This window comes from Balaenoptera physalus (genome assembly GCF_965194825.1).
Source record: "Balaenoptera physalus genome assembly, chromosome: 15".
Classification (NCBI taxonomy): Eukaryota; Metazoa; Chordata; class Mammalia; order Artiodactyla; family Balaenopteridae; genus Balaenoptera; species Balaenoptera physalus.
This window is the reverse complement of record NC_138894.1, coordinates 58,395,999-58,416,402: the sequence shown is the minus strand read 5'-3', so window position 1 is coordinate 58,416,402 and position 20,404 is coordinate 58,395,999. Positions and strand designations below refer to the sequence as shown.

At 41.7% G+C, this 20,404-nt stretch overlaps 2 protein-coding genes across 4 annotated transcripts in view; one reads left to right on the top strand and one right to left on the bottom strand.

Moving 5' to 3' along the window:
• Positions 1-776: 776 nt before the first annotated feature.
• MSH6 (mutS homolog 6) lies at positions 777-19,099 on the top strand. Of its 2 annotated transcripts, XM_082427657.1 has the most exons (10): positions 778-1,146; positions 8,234-8,433; positions 10,675-10,844; positions 12,118-14,662; positions 16,152-16,417; positions 17,475-17,592; positions 17,884-17,973; positions 18,386-18,540; positions 18,620-18,819; positions 18,936-19,099. In XM_082427657.1, exons 1-10 carry the CDS (start codon positions 890-892, stop codon positions 19,015-19,017), a joined length of 4,083 nt encoding a protein of 1,360 aa, XP_082283783.1. In that variant the 5' UTR covers positions 778-889; the 3' UTR covers positions 19,018-19,099. The 2 variants fall into 2 exon arrangements, with proteins under 2 accessions (XP_082283784.1, XP_082283783.1); XM_082427658.1 differs by lacking the exon at positions 17,884-17,973 and having other exon boundaries at positions 777-1,146.
• Positions 19,066-20,404, bottom strand: part of FBXO11 (F-box protein 11) — a 100,298-nt gene continuing 98,959 nt past the window's right edge. For both annotated transcript variants that reach the window (XM_082427690.1, XM_082427689.1), the window contains exon 23: positions 19,066-20,394. In XM_082427690.1, the coding sequence (XP_082283816.1) occupies positions 20,265-20,394 (130 nt within the window). In that variant the 3' untranslated portion in view covers positions 19,066-20,264. The remainder of the gene's footprint in view (positions 20,395-20,404) is intronic.

Below are 20,404 nucleotides of genomic sequence, written 5' to 3'. Positions count from 1 at the left end.
TCTGAGACACACCTGGCCCAAGAGGTTCAGATAAGGAACAGTGGACCTTAAGTATTGATACTTACCTCACAGGTTATTGCGAGGATTTAATGAGTTAATCTATGTGAAATGACTGGATTGCTTCCCGGCAGAGGAAAGCTGTGTGGCTGGCGATTTTTTTTTTTTTAAATCATAAACTCATACAGGGCCAAAAACTTAGCTTTCAGTTGTAAAGTATTTATCAAGTGCCTACTATGTGCAACGCTTTGAGAATACAACGTGAACAGGAGACTTGATCTTCTGCCGATTTAAGTCTGGATCCTTTTTTTCTTTTCCGGTTCCTTAGGGTAAGCGTTCTAACGGCAGGATTGTTCATGCAGGCTCTGGAAGGCGTTTCTCCACCAGGGCTTCTTTCTGTGGCCGTTCGGTTTACCCCTTGCACCGCGGCCACTCATGCCTACGCGGTGCACGCACTCGGCACACACCTGCCTCTGCGTGATCGCACCCCCCGCGACCGCCAGATTCCCTTCAAAAGAGGAACACGTTTCCGAGGGGGCCAGCCCCGTAGGAGCGCCCAGCTTCGCTCGGGCCGAGGTGTTCAGTCCTAACCAGCCCCGGGCCATTCCTGCCGCGGCGGGAGAAGCTGGAGGCGCCACGGGAAGCTACCCCGCGCAGCGGGCTGGCCCCTCCCCTCCCCTCCCCACGTCTCCTGGCGCCCGAGGGGGCGGGGCCGGACGCGCGCCGCCCGGGACTCCGCCCGCAAACGGCCTGCCGATTGGCCGATGGGGCCAGTGTTCCTCCGGCAGAGCGCGCCTCCCCCCCGATTTCCCGCCAGCAGGCCCCGCGCGGTACTTGCTGTGCCTCTAGTGGCTCGGTCCGACAGAGCGGTTGGGCCTCGGCGACCGTGGCCATGTCGCGACAGAGCACGCTGTACAGCTTCTTCCCCAAGTCTCCAGCCCTGAATAATGCCAGCAAAGGCCCGGTCGGAGCCTCAAGTGAAAGCGCCGCCGCCGCTGCCACCGGGGCCTCCCCTTCCCCAGGCGAGGATGCGGCCTGGAGCGAGGCCGGGCCTGGGCCGGGGCCCCTGGCGGGCTCCACTTCGCGGGCCGAGGCGAGGAACCTCAACGGAGGGCTGCGGAAGTCGGCAGCCCCTGCGGTCCCCGCCAGGTAGCGGGGTGTCGGGGCGCAGGGAGGTCGCCTTAGGGGCCTGGGGGGTGCGCGGCCAGGCCCTGGGCTCGGAGGAGGTGGTGCAGTGGGGGGAGGCGCAGGGAGCCCAGGGAATGGAGGCTCGCCTCAGGGTTGGGGGGCTGGGGTGCTCGGCCAGCGCCTGGGCTCGGAGGAGGTGGGGTTGCATATTTGGCTTGAAAGAGCGCAGGGAGCCTTGGGGGTGTAGCTTGTAAACAGGGTAGGAGGAAATCGGCTGTGTACGAAGGGTTGGAGGGGAAGGAAGGACGCGCTTAGTTCGGAGGTAGAGGAGGACACGCGCGGCCCGTCAGGTGGGGGAGGAGGAGTGGAAGGTGCTCGGGGCAGGGAGGAGAAATGAGAATCGGGAGAACTGAGGGTGCGGCGGGAAGAGAAAAGAGCTTGCCTGCTCGGCGTGGGGTGCGCCCCCAGGGCGAGGGAGGGGGTGGTGCCTGCCCGGGGCGGGGGAGGGGTGGCGGGAAGGAGGAATGCCCGCCGGGGGGATGACCGCCGGCCACCTGCAGGTTGTGGGGCGCGGCGTGCTGCGAGTGTGATTCCCGGGGGACGTTTCTCCTTCACATCTGGGACGGTGAATTACCGGTCCAGTAGTCGTTGGAGGAATACGCTCGATGTTTGGGTGAGAGCCTCGGACTCGAAGCCTCTGGCGGGGTGGGTGGGTGGGCGGGCCCTCGGCCTGGGTATGGGGGTTGGGGGGTGGACGAAGAGTTTAGAGCGCGAGGGGTGTGTCCACTCGTAGACGGAGGGGCCTGATTGGTGATAGTAAGGATTGCAGGGGCGGGGGAGCAGCAAGTGCAGGGATCCCGCTGGCTCATCCTGTAGGTAGACAGCATATGCCCCCAAACAGATGAAAGTTTAGGAACAGTGTTAATTTTGACACCTGGAAGTATTGTGCCAGTTGAAAATAATGTTAGTTTAAGGAACAGTGCATCTTTTCCTTTTTTGTTTTTTGGCCGCCCCCTCTCCGCCAGGCTTTTGGGATCTCAGTCCCCGACCAGGGATTGAACCCCGGCCCCAGCAGTGACAGCCAGGAATCCTAACCACTAGACCACCAGGGAACTCCCTGATATAGTGCATCTTTTGTTGGCGATTTCAGGGGAGGTTGGGGCTGTGTAATTTTTCCGGAATTGAGAGTGAGCCTCCAAAGGCCTTGATCTGACTCTGGGCGGGGACGTATGGACGCGATTATGGGGAAGCCTGCCCAGAGGTGTCTTCCTCGCCTTCTCGGCAGTTCAGTGCTGTTCCAGGGCTTGGCTGGCCTTTGTTGGAGCAGCGGGCGACATTTTGAAAAGCTCGCATTTACTGTATCCCAGGTATTGTATTAGGCATTGTGTGTAATGGTAGCCATTTGAAAGGATGAAGAAATAGTGATACAGAAAAATAAAGAACGCATTCAAGATCAGAAACTTGAGTAGTTGATTTACAATGTCCTGCGTTTTAGGTGTTCTACAGATTTTTCAAAGTCTACGTGGAATTACAGTGTTATTCTCCTTTAAGCGACCCTCTCAAGCAGTTTATGTAGTTGTGTGAAGAGTAGCAGGATATGCCACCCCAGAATGTGCCTCTGGCATAGAGGCTATTTTGAACTGATAATTTTTGAGAAACGGGGGACACAGAAACTGGGGGACACTGGAGAAGCTCTGAGAGCTATACAAGTTACTGTTCTGTAAGTAAAAAGGAAATCTCCATTTGTAAGGATGTCTCCCTCTCTGTACTAGGAACAGAAGAGTGACTCTAAATCACCAGAAACTTATTAAATGGAGAAGGCACTGACTGAAATCTGCTTAACAACCATACCCTTGTTTTTTGTTCTTTTCCTGGTAACCTCCCTTATCTGTCCCCGCCACCCCATCTTTCTTTTGTCTTTATAAAGCTGCAGATGATGTTTTAAGATGGTGACTCGGGCCATTTCCAGGAGTTACTAAGTTTTTCTTAGTATCTCCCACGTTTATGGGGAGGTATACATGTTAATAAACTTTTGTCTGTCTTTTTCTTGTTAATCCTTTATTACAGGGGCTCTTAGCCAAGAACTCAGAAGGGTAAAGGGGAAAATATTTTTCCTTCCCTACATGTGCATCCTCTGTAACAGACTATTTTTCATGGTGAGAGATGCACAATGTGTTAATAATGTTTACTTAAACATGAATTTGATTCTTCCTGCATCCATTCTAAACGGATGGAAGTATTTATTGTATGGTTGTGCTTTATGTGTTGAATAGCATATGCTCTTTGTTTTTTTGAGGTCTGAATTTAGGAGACTTGTAAAAGCATAACATTGTTTACACTTGACCACCTACTATGGGGACTACTTCCAAAGTATTCAGGAAAGATGGGCATTTGATACTAGGCTTCTAAAGAAACTCTCCATTCAGTATATAGATTTGGCTTTCTTTTTTTCTTAATTTTTGAATTTTATTTTTTTATACATAGATTTGGCTTTCATTCAACAAATGTTAACGTATCTACTCTGGCAGGCACAGTATTGGGCACTGTAGATCCTGGATATAACAGTGAACGGGACAAGCAAAAAGGCAGTTCTAGAGCAGGAGCAGAGTCGGTGAGCTCCGTGTGCTTTGGGGGGAGAATGGGGTATGTATGGGTCCGGGTAGGCTTTCAGCTCTCTAGGCTGAGACCAGAGGACAAGAAGAAGTTAGCCAGGCTACTGTGGAGGTGAGGGAGTTTTAGAAGCTGGTGCAGGAAGAGGAAGGTCCTGCAAATTGAGAATGAAGAGGAGGCAGGAGCCTTAGGTATGCAGAGATCCAGTCACCAACAGGCTGATGGGCTACAAAGACATTTGGACTTTTTCTGAGGGTCGTTGAACTCTTTAAAAGAAGTTGAGCATCTTTTAATGGTCATTTGTCATTTAGTTTTTCTCTTGTGCTCCAGTGTTAAAGTGTTTTGCCTGTTTTTTTCTTTTTTTTTTTCCCCCTTAGTTACTTTGCCAGTCAGGTGTGATGCAAAAGTGTTTTTCCACTTGTGTTGATGAGAGAAAGGAAGGAGTCGAGGTGACATCAGTTTCAATAAATGGCTACAGGATGTATGTTTATGCACTCTAGGCCTGCTTCTCAATACTTTATTTCTTCTGTAGTTTATTAAGACCATAATTGAAAGAGCTGTGAGCAGGGCTTCTGACAACTAAATCTGGGTTTTTAAAGCAAGTCTTAGCTAGTTTATTTTTCACAGTCTCGTTTCAGTGATAATTATCTGTTGATTATGAGAAATGAGGGCAGTAAAAAATTTTAAGTGTATGCCATGTACTCATTTATAGGAGTGGTGTGTCAGACATTGACAAGTTTTTTTTTCCCTAAGAGCCTTTAGTTAAAGGTAACTATCTGCCCTCGTTGTAGGTGCCTTTCCTGAGAATTTTCATACAATTAAATCTATTTATAGTAATATATTTTCCAAATAATATCACACCTAATATAATATTATTGTAAGAAAAGTATTCAAGCTTTTAAAAAAGTATCATTGTGGACTCAGTTTCACAGACCTAATTTGATTTAATCGATATAACTAACTAAAACTGGTATTTAAAAAGATGCTGAACTTATAATTTGGTCAATGGGAGCCTCTTTTAAGCTGGCTTTTATGACTTTTTAACATTGCCCTCAGAACTTTATTTTTTATTTTTGGCTGTGTTGGGTCTTCGTTGCTGCACGCGGGCTTTCTCTAGTTGCGGCGAGCAGGGGCTACTCTTCGTTGCGGTGCGCGGGCTTCTTATTGCGGTGGCTTCTCTTGTTGCAGAGCACGGGCTCTAGGCTGGTGGGCTTCAGTAGTTGTGGCGCACGGACTCAGTAGTTGTGGCTCGCAGGCTCTAGAGCGCAGGCTCAGTAGATGTGGCGCATGGGCTTAGTTGCTCCGCGGCATGTGGGATCCTCCCAGACCAGGGCTCGAACCCGTGTCCCCTGCATCGGCAGGCAGACTCTTAACCACTGCGCCACCAGGGAAGTCCCTGCCCTCAGAACTTTTGAAAACATCTTTTCATTCTGATGACGATGGTCAATGTCCCTGCTTCTTAAGCTGCTCTCCGAAGAACCCTGGTTTCTTTTAGTTTTTTATGTAGACTTCCTTTCTAATAATATTTAGGAAACAGTTTCAGAGGCCAGTTTGGATGATAATTTATTATTTAGGAAATAGTTTTAGAGGCCAGTTTGGATGATAATTTATATGGGCACCGTAGACCTAATGCGTAAGTGATGGGTGCCATAGTTATGCAAGCTGAAGGAAAGAAAGCCAGGTATGTGGGCAGAGGTACACGTAGATGGGCAGGTATGATGGGAGCCTTTGTTATTAATTGCTCTGATTACTTGTCTTTTCTCATTAGCTGTTTGAGGGTAGGGGAATTCTGCTCTAATAGTCCACCTTAAGAGGTAGATACAAACACTGATAGTTTGATTTCTAAAGTTGGCTTGAGAGCATGTTTCACATTTGTGAAACTTGTATTTACATACACAAGTTTTTGTTAGACATACCCAGTCTATCTTTTATTGTTTATAGGAGCAAATTCTAGCAGTACATTGGTATCTACTGATTCTTTTTTAAAAAGTAGATAGCCAAAAATTTTGCTTACAAATTTGGGGCACAACTAGTAATCGACACCAAGGTAATGGGCTGAAGAGGGAGCAAAAATAATGTGATTTTTAAAAAAATTACTTATTTATTTATTTATGGCTGTGTTAGGTCTTCGTTTCTGTGAGAGGGCTTTCTCTAGTTGAGGCAAGTGGGGGCCACTCTTCATCACGGTGCGCGGGCCTCTCACTATCGCAGCCTCTCTTGTTGCAGGAGCACAGGCTCCAGATGCGCAGGCTCAGTAATTGTGGCTCACGGGACTAGTTGCTCCGCGGCATGTGGGATCTTCCCAGACCAGGGCTCAAACCCGTGTCCCCTGCATTGGCAGGCAGATGCTCAACCACTGCGCCACCAGGGAAGCCCCAAATAATGTGATTTTTTAAAGCAAAAGCTTAAAGATCTGTTCACTGTATATTTAGCTTAAGTCATTTCTTATTTTTAGTTGTATGAAGGCTTTTACACTTGTTTTTCTGAGCTGTCACCTTTTCCTCTTACCTTTTTAAAACTGTCTTTAAAATCCCAAGAATATCAAACATTTGAGATATATTATCATTTTATTTTTTAAATTTATTTTATTTTATTTTATTTTTTTAAAATTTATTTATTTATTTATTGGCTGTGTTGGGTCTTCGTTTCTGTGTGAGGGCTTTCTCCAGTTGTGGCAAGCGGGGGCCACTCTTCATCGCGGTGCGCGGGCCTCTCACTGTCGCGGCCTCTCCCGTTGCGGAGCACAGGCTCCAGACGCGCAGGCTCAGTAGTTGTGGCTCATGGGCCTAGCCGCTGCGCGGCATGTGGGATCTTCCCGGCCCGGGGCACGAACCCGTGTCCCCTGCATCGGCAGGCGGATTCCCAACCACTGCGCCACCAGGGAAGCCCTAAATTTATTTTTAATAACTTTATTTATTTAATTTTGGCTGCGTTGGGTCTTTGTTGCTGCATGCGGGCTTTCTCTAGTTCCAGAGAGCGGAGGCTACTTTTCGTTGCAGTGCATGGGCTTTTCGTTGCGGTGGCTTCTCTTGTTGCGGAGCATGGGCTCTAGGTGCGCGGCTCAGTAGTTGTGGTGCACGTGCTTAATTTCTCCGCCGCATGTGGGATCTTCCTGGACCAGGGCTTGAACCCGTGTCCCGTGCATTGGCAGGCGGATTCTTAAACCACTGCGCCACCAGGGAAGTCCCAGCTTGTGGTTTTCTGATACCAGTGTGTGATAGACTTTGTGGTTAAGTGGCTACCTGCCTAAGTTAAGGGAAAGCCTGCTTGACAGTTCCACAGAAAGATAAGGGTCTTTGTCTCCTGTTAATTAATGGATATATTAGGAAGGATGAAGCACTTAAGAAGTCTGAATGGTGCAGACACAGCTCCCTGTTTGAAGATGAGCCTTGTGTTTGACAGCAATAATTATAAAGTTGTGCAGGTTGCTATAGATTTCTAAGTTGAAAGAAGAATGTACCTTAAAGGCCCTTGATATAAGCACCAGCTGAAGCCATGCTCCTGTTCTGGTTTCTTTTCTAACTGTCCAGCATAGGGATTTCCATATTCACATTTTTTGAAGAAAGAAATACTTTAATTTTATGATTGGGCCTGATTTTATAAGGTGGCCTCAATTGATGGTTCAAAAATGTCTAAAATATTCTGTTTGTAATGTACTTATTTTACATTTGTAGTTATTCAGCGAAAACCTGTAAGCGGGCTTAGAAAATCTTGGTATATAGTACTTGAGCAGGGTTTATCAGTTGTTGTGCCCTCTCCATCACTGAGGGACTCTTGTAGTCTGTTACTGGACACTGCTACCCTTCTCCCTCTCCTGTCCCCTCCTCTCCCTTCCTCAGGAAACCTTTAGGGCTAAATCAGCTTTTGTGAAGATTGAATCTCCTGTTGATTCTGTAGGCATTATGTACTCAACTATTTTGGGTACATTAGGCACTTATCTCTTGACTTAAATTTTTCCATAAAGCTAGATTTTTAGGGTGGGGGGGTAGTGTGCTATAGGTAGCTTTTGGAGTATTTGGAATACATTGGAGCAAAGTCGATAATATTGAATATAAGTAGCAAATTTATACAGTCGGTATGTTTGGTATTAATACTTTGGGTCAGATCCTGTTCCTGATGTATACCATATTTGTAGTACAGGTGTTACTCATTATAATTTGGATCACAAGTACAGTGAATTTATGTCTTTTTCCTGCTATCAGTAGTCTATCAGAATTCTGCCACAGTTTTTAAACCTTGAATAATTCTGAGATAGTCTCTAACATTATATTTGTGTTTGTCTTAATAAACATTGTGATATTTGCTTATGTTTTTAAAAATAACTTGAAAATATGTTTTTAAAAAATCATTAATTCTAGAAATTGTTCCTGAATATTAATGCCAGAAAATTTCAAAAGTCTTAAAGATACCTTCCTTAAAATTGCTTATTTGTAGGTAATTGCCTTTAATGTAGCTTAACAAAATATTAACCAAATTATGTATTTCCTTTTGGCAACAGTTCTTGTGACTTCTCACCAGGTGATTTGGTTTGGGCCAAGATGGAGGGTTACCCTTGGTGGCCTTGCCTGGTTTACAACCACCCTTTTGATGGAACATTCATCCGTGAGAAAGGAAAGTCTGCCCGAGTTCATGTACAGTTTTTTGATGACAGCCCAACAAGGGGCTGGGTTAGCAGAAGGCTATTAAAGCCATATACAGGTAAAAGATTCACTCTGCAGATTGTGTATGTTTGTGAGAGAGAGAGCATGCACGCACACATGAGTCTGAGTGTTAGTGTCTCCCATACAGTGCAATTAAGCATATTTTACTCGAATAAATTGCAGGAGTGGTGTGGTGAAAGCTTCTAGCATGGGAAAAGGAGGCAGCTGGTCTTAAGCCAGTTTGTTGTGCGGAGTGGAATTTTTATTTCCGTCCTGAGTGACTTATAGCAATATCATATCATTAAAGGAAAAATGATTTCATGATTGGATCTCGTGATTTGGACCAAAATGCCAAACTCAGACATGAAAAGAGTAAATTAAAGTGTTCCCATCTTAAAGGTTCCAAAAGAAAATGCAGCCAAGATGCATAGAATATAGATCAGTGACATTCTTTAGGACAGATGGAGATGCATGCTACCTGGCCTTCAAAATCCTCACCTTATGAGCACATCTGCGTTGAGTTTCACATCAGAAATCAGACTTCTGGAACCTTAACTTTCTCTTCCCAGGCCCAGCCTTATTTATCACAGACATCAGCAGTCCTGCATTTATAGCTTCACTTGGGCTGGGTGCACCCTATCAGTCTCTTGGATTGTACAGTGCATGTATAGTATGACTGCAGGATGCAGTGCCTGAACACTCCAGCATGTACAGGTTTTTCTCCACTATCTTCAGACTCTCCTGGCTAGGACATTGTTGAACTCAGTGTTTTGGAATCAGAACAATGTTCAGTTTCCCAGAAACCTCTGGGAATCATGCCTTTTGGTCATAGTGCTCCTCATCCTGCAGGGCAGGGACGGCACACTGAAGAGTTAAGTCCACACAGAAATCTGACATGCAGGATGGAAAGAAAATAAGGGAATTTGGTTCAGTCTTCTCCACTAATTTGCTGTGTAATCTTATTTTCTGATTCTGTTTGCATATATATAAAATGAGAGAGAGAGTTGGACCAGATGATAAATGAGGTCTTTTTTCAGGACTAATTTTGAGATTCTAAACAAAGCTTTGGCAAAAAAGGACTTTAAAAAGAGATCAAAAAAGTTTACATTTATGTTGTAATTATTTTGTAAAACCAACCACCCGTGTGCATACTGCTCTCTGCCCTTTAAATATCCAGATTGTTGCAATACATGTATGTGAATAAATCAGCAAAGAGGCATGTATGAAAAAAAGTAGGCCTCTGGGGGGCATGGTCTTAGAGCTGTAGTTTGCATCAGAGGTTTTGGGGAATGACGATGACATCAGATAGGTGGGGGGGTAAGTACAGCTGCAGCAGGTACTCTGGGAAAAGTTCAGAGCTACTCTTAATGATTTTGATTGTTGCAGTTTGTAGTTTTGGTGCAGCTCTTTAGAGAATTGAGAAATTGCAGCTTTGTTTTAGTCAGCTTATGAACGTTGCTAATTCCATGGAAATTTAGGATGTCCCATCAGTTTTAGTATATAGAAAGAAGGGTGTAATATAATGTTTGGATCTGTTAGACAAGTTCAGGTTAGTTTTCCAACTATAGGTATATTCAGGTAGAAGAAGAGAAAAGACATTCCTAGTTATGCCTCTTGGAAAAGAACTAAAACAATTCTGTATCATTGGTCTTGTGGATAGAAATTTTGCTCAGTGGATGGAAATGTCATTTAATACTATAGCTCTTTGAAATGAAATGAATAAAGGAGAAGTTTTACTTTAAAGCAGAGCAAGACATTTTGATGCAACTGTTTTGAAAAAATTTAACATTACAAGTCTGAACTGGGTTACTGTCCCAAAATGTAGGATTTTTTTTTTTTTTTTTAACATCTTATCTAACTGCCTTGGGAACAAACTTATTTTTAATATCATTGCTTCATTTAAGTGACAGTGTAGTTTTTGCCTTCCTTAAGTAATGGTTTTTAAAAAAGGGTCTCAAACCCCCTTTACATCTCATGCCTCACCTGAAGAGGTGTGCCTAGGTGTTTAGGGTCACAGTCCCAGGTCATTATAGAAGAGAGACTAAGTGGTCCTGGGTGACCAACAGTTAAGGCAGCTTAAAGGAGGTAAAGTAGGTAATTTCAGTTTCACTGGTAGTTTTTCCCTGAAAATTCCTTCCTTGTAGGCTTTATTGATCTATCTGTATCAATCAAAAATAATGGGAGATTAAAAATTATACTTGATTGTTGTCACTCTTGTTCCTTAGGGCAAGTGTTATACATTGAGCCAAATGTCCAGCCAACAGTCCTATTTATAAATAAATATATATATGTTTTTTAGGTTCAAAGTCAAAGGAAGCCCAGAAAGGAGGTCATTTCTACAGTTCAAAGCCTGAAATACTCAGAGCAATGCAACGTGCAGATGAAGCCTTGAATAAAGACAAGATTAAGAGGCTTGAATTGGCAGTGTGTGATGAGCCCTCAGAACCAGAGGAGGAAGAAGAGACGGAGGTGGGACAGTGCTAACAGGCGGTTGTTACTTCTGTTAGGAGAGTGATGAAAAAGGGTCAGGGGCATATTAGAGTGGTATTTTCCATATATCTATTTAGTACTCATACATGCATACTTCTATACATTCCTGGACTATAGGTCATGTTATATTATTTAGAATCTCAGCAGCCTAGCACCCCTTTTTACTTAAGTTCTCAAGCCTGCTAGAAAGACACATGCTGTAAAAGGCAGTACCATTTTGGGGTTACCAAAATGTAGAGAGAGCTAGGGACAGTAAGGACATGGTGATAAAATTGGTCATGGTGTCTGGTAATAAGCTTCTGTATGAGGATGTGGAAATTAATTATCCAGTTTTATGCTCTAATACTTTTTGTTGTATTTTGGATTGGTAAGAATAGAGGTTGAGTAACCTTGAAATACAACCTTGGTTTCAAATATTAATGGTCACTATTTGAGTGAATTAAATCTTGTTAAGGAAATGAACAAATAATTGGTATATTTAAAACAAACATCATTATTCTCTAATTCAGTAAATTAATGACATGTGCTTAAAAAGATTAATCTATAACTAAGCTTGATTTTGTTTTATTCTATTCTAGATGAGATAGGCAATAAGTAAGTTAATATAATGAGTATTTTAAGAGAAATGAAAGAAGAGTTTCTAATCTTATTTTTGAGGTTGAGACCAGCGATCATAATGTTACTCAGATGTTTAGACCTGGATGGTAACTACAGAAATCATTTAGCCTCATACTACTTTACGTATGAGGGAGGCCCATGATAATAAGTGGATGTGCCTTGCCCAAGAAGATACAGCTGGTTTGTGGAAAGCAAGGACTAAAACTAGGTTGATTACTGCTTTTTTATACTAAAGAATTTATAAAATGGTAAACTTCATAACATGTCCAAATGTAAGAGGAGAGGTGACCCTGAAAGAAAGATAACAGAAGAAGACTGAAAGTTTTTTCCACAGCTATGACTGTTAATGAGGACATCACCTATGGGTATTTGTGATGTGTGGTCATCCTAAGGACTTCATCAGTATTGAATAGGATAGAACTCTCATGACAGAATCACTTAATCCTGTATTGTGATACTTGTTTTAATGTTAGGTGAAACTGAAATTGATATCCCTTGAGAAAGAAAATCATTTATTTCTGGAGGTAGGTTCTTCTCTTGATAGATGAAGTTGCAGCATATTGAGAGATTCCACAGCAATATTGTCATTTTCCAAATTTTACTTTGTTTTAAAATACTCTTCTTTGCCTTCCAGGCAGGTGCCACTTACGCATCAGATAAGAGTGAAGAAGAAAATGAAATTGAGAGTGAAGAGGAAGTGAGGCCAAAGGTGCAAGGATCTAGGCGAAGTAGCCGCCAGATAAAAAAACGAAGGGTCATATCAGACTCTGAGAGTGACATTGGTGGCTCTGATGTGGAATTTAAGCCAGATGCTAAGGAGGAAGGAAGCAGTGATGAAATAAGCAGTGGAGCAGGGGATAGTGACAGTGAAGGCCTGGACAGCCCTGTCAAAGTTGCTCCAAAGAGGAAGAGAATGGTAACTGGAAATGGCTCCCTCAAAAGGAAAAGTTCAAGGAAGGAAATGCCCTCAGCCACCAAACGAGCAACTGGCATTTCATCAGAAACCAAGAATACTTTGAGTGCTTTCTCTGCCCCTCAAAATTCTGAATCCCAAGCCCACATTAGTGGAGGATGTGATGACAGTAGTCGCCCCACCATCTGGTATCATGAAACTTTAGAGTGGCTTAAGGAGGAGAAGAGAAGAGATACGCACAGGAGGCGACCTGATCACCCTGATTTTGATGCATCCACACTCTATGTGCCTGAGGATTTCCTTAATTCCTGTACTCCTGGGATGAGGAAGTGGTGGCAGATTAAGTCTCAGAACTTTGATCTTGTCATATTTTATAAGGTGGGGAAGTTTTATGAGCTGTACCACATGGATGCTCTTATTGGAGTCAGTGAACTAGGGTTGGTATTCATGAAAGGCAACTGGGCCCATTCTGGTTTCCCTGAAATTGCATTTGGCCGATATTCAGATTCCCTGGTCCAGAAGGGCTATAAAGTAGCACGGGTGGAACAGACCGAGACCCCGGAAATGATGGAGGCACGATGCCGAAAGATGGCACATATATCTAAGTATGATAGAGTGGTGAGGAGGGAGATCTGTAGGGTCATTACCAAGGGTACACAGACCTACAGTGTGCTGGAAGGTGACCCCTCAGAGAACTACAGTAAGTACCTTCTTAGCCTCAAAGAAAAAGAAGATGATTCTTCTGGCCATGCTCGAGTGTATGGAGTATGTTTTGTTGATACCTCGCTAGGGAAGTTCTTCATAGGTCAGTTTTCAGATGATCGCCATTGTTCCAGGTTTAGGACTTTAGTGGCACACTATCCTCCAGTACAAGTCTTGTTTGAGAAAGGAAATCTCTCAGTGGAAACTAAGATGATTCTCAAGGGTTCATTATCCTCTTCTCTTCAGGAAGGTCTGATACCAGGTTCCCAGTTTTGGGATGCAGCCAAAACTTTGAGAACTCTCCTTGAAGAAGGATATTTTACGGACAAGTTAAATGAGGACAGTGGGGTGATGTTACCCCAGGTGCTTAAAGGTATGACCTCAGAGTCTGATTCTGTTGGGTTGACACCGGGAGAGAAGAGTGAATTGGCCCTCTCTGCTCTTGGTGGTTGTGTCTTCTACCTCAAAAAATGCCTTATTGATCAGGAGCTTTTATCAATGGCTAATTTTGAAGAATATATTCCCTTGGATTCTGACACGGTCCGTGCTACAAGACCTGGTGCTGTCTTTGCTAAAGCCAATCAACGAATGGTGCTAGATGCTGTGACATTAAACAACTTGGAGATTTTTCTGAATGGAACAAATGGTTCTACTGAAGGGACCCTGTTAGAGAAGATTGATACTTGCCATACTCCCTTCGGTAAGCGGCTCCTAAAGCAATGGCTTTGTGCCCCACTCTGTAACCCTTGTGTTATCAGTGATCGTCTAGATGCCATAGAAGACCTAATGGTTGTGCCTGACAGAATCTCTGAGGTTGTAGACCTTCTAAAGAAGCTTCCAGACCTTGAGAGGCTACTGAGTAAAATTCATAATGTTGGCTCTCCCCTGAAGAGCCAGAACCACCCAGATAGCAGGGCTATAATGTATGAAGAAACCACATACAGCAAAAAAAAGATTATTGATTTTCTTTCTGCTCTGGAAGGATTCAAAGTACTATGTAAAATTATAGGGGTTATGGAAGAAGTCATTGATGACTTTAAGTCTAAAATCCTTAAGCAGGTCCTTACTCTGCAGACAAAAAATCCTGAAGGCCGCTTTCCTGATTTGACTTTAGAACTAAACCGATGGGATACAGCCTTTGACCATGAAAAGGCTCGAAAGACTGGACTGATTACTCCCAAAGCAGGATTTGACTCTGATTATGATCAGGCTCTTGCTGACATAAGAGAAAATGAACAGAGCCTCCTGGAATACTTGGAGAAACAGCGTAGTCGAATTGGCTGTAGGACCATAGTCTACTGGGGAATTGGTAGGAATCGTTACCAGTTGGAAATTCCCGAGAATTTCATCACCCGTAATTTGCCAGAAGAATATGAGTTGAAATCTACTAAGAAGGGCTGTAAACGATACTGGACCAAAACAATTGAGAAAAAGTTGGCTAATCTGATAAATGCTGAAGAACGGAGAGATGTATCATTAAAGGACTGCATGCGGCGACTGTTCTATAACTTTGATAAAAATTACAAGGACTGGCAGGCTGCTGTGGAGTGCATCGCAGTGCTGGGTAAGGTTTTCAAGAGCCTTGTTCCTAAAGCTTTGGTTAGTAATGTCCTGTGTTCCAATTGTATATTAAGATTGGAAAGTCCATTGGAAAGTCCTCATTGACTCGTATCCCTAAACTCAAGTGACAGGTATATATTTTGATCAAATTTCAATTGAATTTATAGTATTCGATAAATGCTGTTTTTTAAGTTATTTTTTTGTCACACTAATTTAAAGCTATCCCTTGACTTATCACTCAGTTTTTTTTGATAAATATATACAGATATATATATACACCCTTGCATTTTTTTTTGTATTTCAGTGAATCTCTTTACATGAACGTTTCAAAAGATTTTAATCTTCCCTTTTTCTTTTAGCCCAAGTTGTCACACTTTCTTTTCTACAGTTGATTTCTAAGAGGCCTGATTTACGTATTTGTAACTTGGTAACCTTTTCAGCTTCATAAGTAATTTCCTTTTTCTTTAAATTTCATGGCCAAGTCATTTGGAGCCTTTGCTTGTTTTACAGTTTTGGGTTTTTTTCTGTTGTGAAAATGCAGCAACCATAGTTTACCCAAATTTGTAACAAAACTATTTTAGTCTGAACACAACTGTCCAGAATAAAATGGCATCCTGTTCTATTTTTTTTTTTTTAATTACTTTATAGCCATATTTTGTCTTATCCTACTTCTCTGTTAACTATTGTACACTGAAATCATAAGTAACTGCATTTTTTTTTTTTAAAGAAATTCGCGTTTATTTATTTATGACTGTGTTGGGTCTTCGTTTCTCTGCGAGGGCTTTCTCTAGTTGTGGCAAGTGGGGACCACTCTTCATCGCGGTGCGCGGGCCTCTCACCATCGCGGCCTCTCTCGTTGCGGAGCACAGGCTCCAGACGCGCAGGCTCAGTAATTGTGGCTCACGGGCCCAGTTCTGTTCTATTTTTGAGCGTGTATCTATCGTGGTTTTTGAGTGTGCCACATTTATTCCTTAAGCCAATACAGTTTTAAACAATTTGGTAGGTAATGTAAAATCATCCCTCAGCTCAGGTATTCAAAATTGGTGAGTATATTTTCCTCTTAAGATTGTGCCTATTGTCAGAATGTTCTGCTTCTAAGAAGTGTTAGCTCCATGATTATATCAAGGAGAGACCACTACAGCATCTCTCTGTTGTATCTTTTAGCTTTCCTTTGGCATACCTCTGGTCTAGATATTAGAGGACTTAAAATCTACTTTGAGGGGATATTTCCTTGGGCTTGAAATTGGAAGTTTTCTCATTTCAGTACAAGTGCTATAAGACATGTAAAACATTTAGGCTGATGACTTATTTTTGTGCAGTTAAAACAATGTCACTAGAGTGCTTACTTTTAGAAAAAAAGCTGCCATGTCTAAAGAGCATGCCACCTCCACTAAAAAAACATTTCTGGAAGACTTCTTGTAGAAGTTGGGCCTTTGTGCTTATCAAGAAACCTCAAAAATGATGAAGCTTCACTTTTGACCTTTCTTTAACAGATGTCTTATTGTGCCTGGCTAACTACAGTCGAGGGGGTGATGGTCCTATGTGTCGTCCAGTAATTCTGTTGCCAGAAGAAGATACTCCTCCCTTTCTAGACCTTAAAGGATCACGCCACCCCTGCATTACGAAGACTTTTTTTGGTGATGACTTTATTCCAAATGACATTCTAATAGGCTGTGAGGAAGAGGAAGAAAATGGCAAAGCTTACTGTGTGCTTGTTACTGGACCGAATATGGGGGGCAAGTCTACGCTCATGAGACAGGTAAACTTGAAGTTTTGTTACACCAAATTATTTGTAACACTTAAAGAGTGAATATAGTACATATTTAAGCCACCGTTTCCCAAGGAGCATATGATAGAATTCAGTCATTGACTTATTAGGAAGCAAAGGGAAACTCCTTGAGTCATGAAACTAAGACCTGTATTCTTCTTATTGGTCAAATATTTGCCTGATGTTAAGGGAAGTATATTATTAAGAAGGTGAAGGTGGTTTCAGGCCATGAGTTTTTTTATGAACTCTGACTTTGATTGAATCCATTTCCTGTGAAGGCAGAGGTATTCATAATGAATGAAAATTATACAAATGTTTTATGTTTGTTCTTAAATTAGGTTCATTTCTAGGAACCCTTATACAGGAACCATTGCACTTGTTCATACAGGAAAGTGATTCATGACCTCTAGTTAACTGTTGGGAACTGCTTTTAGGGAAGACAATAAATACATTTTTCTGACCTTCTGCCAGGGGTTAGCTAGCTACTGAGCTAATAAATATGATTTAGATTTTAAAGGGTTGTAGAAAAAAACAATGTGTAACAGACATTGGGCCCTTGACAGAAAATGTTTGCTGACCCCCTAACTCTACTGCACTGTATTATTTCTGTACAAATTTGCTAACTAGAGAGGAACAATAGTGTAAGGTGGTTTTCAACCTCCTTTTCGTTTTTAAATCAAAAATCATCTAAAGAGCACAACAAAAAAGTACCTGGGAGTTGGGGTGTGTTCATCCTCTGAAACTGATTGTTGGGTCTGGAATTGGTTCTAGGCATCAGTAGTTTTAGGTTGAGAATCACTAGTGTACTAGGTTAGCATATAGGTGCTGAGGTTTCAAGTAAAGCCAGTTAGGCCCTAAGCCTCATGCCTTCCTAAGCCTCACTTTTCCTACTTAGGTTTGTGAAGGTTTTTTTTAAGAGTGCCTGACTACTCCTAGTTAATAAATATTTATTAGGGCTTATTATCTCTGTCTTCTGGATATACATAGACATCTCTATCTGTTCTCGATAACACCAGTCATAAAAGACCTTTTTCTCCCTCATTCACAGGCTGGCCTACTAGTTGTAATGGCCCAGATGGGTTGTTATGTACCAGCTGAAGTGTGTAGGCTCACACCAATCGATAGAGTGTTTACTAGACTTGGTGCCTCAGACAGAATAATGTCAGGTGAGTTTTTTTTCCTACCTAAGGCTCTGTTATTTGACAGTTCATTTCTATATTTTAGGTGTTAAACACATCTACGTTTAAATAGGATGTTTTATTTATTTTTTTCCGGTGTTACGCAAGGCAGAATGCTTTCAGAGATTTGAAAGCATTATGCAATTTTTAACATACTAGAAGTAATCTCTTAGTACCACGGTAGTTCATAATAGATTCAAAGGATATGAACCTAAAAGACGAATCTACTGTTACAATAGGATTCTTAAAATGATCACCTATTTGTGATTTTTTTTTTAGGTGAAAGTACATTTTTTGTTGAATTGAGTGAAACTGCCAGTATACTTACACATGCAACAGCACATTCTCTGGTGCTTGTGGATGAATTAGGTAAGATATTAAAATTTCCAAAACATTAGTACAAAGAATTATTTTTCTGGAAAATGGTCTGAAGGACACATCTCTTAAAGAAAAAGACTATGAATACACTCACTCACCTTTGTCCATAGACCCCCCAGTTGGCCCTAAGGTGGCAATTTTACAGGGATAATGAGAATATTTATTGGATAATGAGGCTATCTAAAGAGAACTTTAAGGAAGTTTCTGAAGCGCAGTGGTACTCGAGTAGTCCTGAACTCCAAGCAGACCTACTTAGCTAGAGGGCCTGTTTACAGAATCCTTTTGGATATACTAAAGTGATCTTGAGTACATTTTTTTCCATTCCTTTGTGAGGCATGTCCTTCTTCGTATATAATATGGCAGATTGTGCAATACATAGTTCATGTATATTTTATTTTCATAGGAAGAGGTACTGCAACATTTGATGGGACAGCAATAGCAAATGCAGTTGTTAAAGAACTTGCTGAGAATATAAAGTGTCGTACATTGTTTTCTACCCACTACCATTCATTAGTTGAAGACTATTCTCAAAATGTTGCAGTGCGCCTAGGACACATGGTATGTACAAGTTGTTTATTCAAAAGTTATGTTCTTGAATGGGTACTTCCATTGCCAGCATGTTATTTTTCTTTTTTAGGCATGCATGGTAGAAAATGAATGTGAAGATCCCAGCCAGGAGACTATTACCTTCCTGTACAAATTCATTAAAGGAGCCTGTCCTAAAAGCTATGGCTTTAATGCAGCAAGGCTTGCTAATCTTCCAGAGGAGGTTATTCAAAAGGGACATAGAAAAGCAAGAGAATTTGAGAAGATGACTCAGTCACTGCGATTATTTCGGTAATTATAACTGGATATAATTTTACTATGTAGTTGATTACCAAAACAGTAAAGGGATGGATGATACACTGTGAAAAATGTAAACTAAAACTTTTTTTTTTTTAATTTATTTTAAGGGAAGTTTGTCTGGCTAGTGAAAGGTCGACTGTAGATGCTGAAGCTGTCCATAAGTTGCTGACTTTGATTGAGGAATTATAGACTACATTGGAAGTTCACTTTTGACAAAGGTGGTAAATTCAGACAACATTATGATCTAATAAACTTTATTTTTTAAAAATGACCATTTTTCCATTTTCTTTCTAGGAAATTAAACCCTTTTAATTCTTACCTACCGTCTACATAATGGTTATTGAATACTCCACAATATATTAAGTCTAGATGTTATGGTACATGCATACACTTTCAGGCTGTTTATACCCACTGTCACCAATACACATAAATGGGGTGGGGGGGGAGCTATGAAACTGTATAGGGCTGTATATATACTTGTCTCAGCTTAATGCGGGAAATTCTTTTATTTCCAGCAATTTGTCTAAACTGTTCAAAAAAAAACTATGAACAGAGTTCAAATACAGGACTGTTTTGAAGAGACTTTCTAAAGTGTACTTTTAAAACATAGTAGTTTTTACCTTTCACAAAACTGAGTTACAAGAATACTTTTGTTTTACAGTGCATCCCTTCCTAGGAAGTCTCATTAAAACACTCACTTTGTCTAGGGGTGATTTTGAATGCTGCACAGGGAAGGGAAGGAAATAATAGTCTTAACTTTTCTTAAAGGATACCAGAAACATTGCTGGATATAATTTAAGATTAGTGTTTTCTCTTTCATAGAAAGAACGTACATACTGGGACATGAGTACAGTTACAGCAAGTCTAGGTGTGCTAACAAAACAGGGCACATTCAAGTACAATAAGATTTTGCTTGAAATTAAAAACAAACTACATGAGATTAAAGCATTAAAATCATATTTCTCAATCTGAATACATGTTAAAAAAAAATCAAAAGAAACGCAGAAGTGCTAGCTCACATTTTTACCATATTACAAAAGCAATTGGTACCCACGTCCATAAAGGCAGCAACAAAGCTGCTTGTCTATTGAAGAGTACTACTGCAAATTGGACTGCATTCAATGCTAGTTGTAAAAACACCAGCTTTTTTCAGAAGTTGGTATCTGTACAAAATTGCAGCTTATTTTCTTCACTTCTGTCCCTTCAAAAGTCTTTACACAGTAATGCTAAAACACCCAGCTTTGAGATCCTGAGTCAATATATTGCCACTTTCTTTTTGGTAGCTTGAGCTTCATAGTGTCAACTGACCTTGTGTATCCATTTTTAATACAGTCTCTTCCTGTAGCATGGGCAAATATTTTAAATCTTCTTCCAAAAAAAAAAATGTTTTAAGTTATGATGTTAGAATGGCAGGACTTTTTCTTTAGGGAAGGAATTCAGTTGTGCTGCAATGTATTAGATTCTATAGGTGGAGCAGAGTCATATAGTGTATCTGTATCATGTGTAGGCTCACCAGCTAATGTACAAGGATTAGACAGTGTTCCAGCACCACAGTCACAGAAAAACCTAAAGCAAA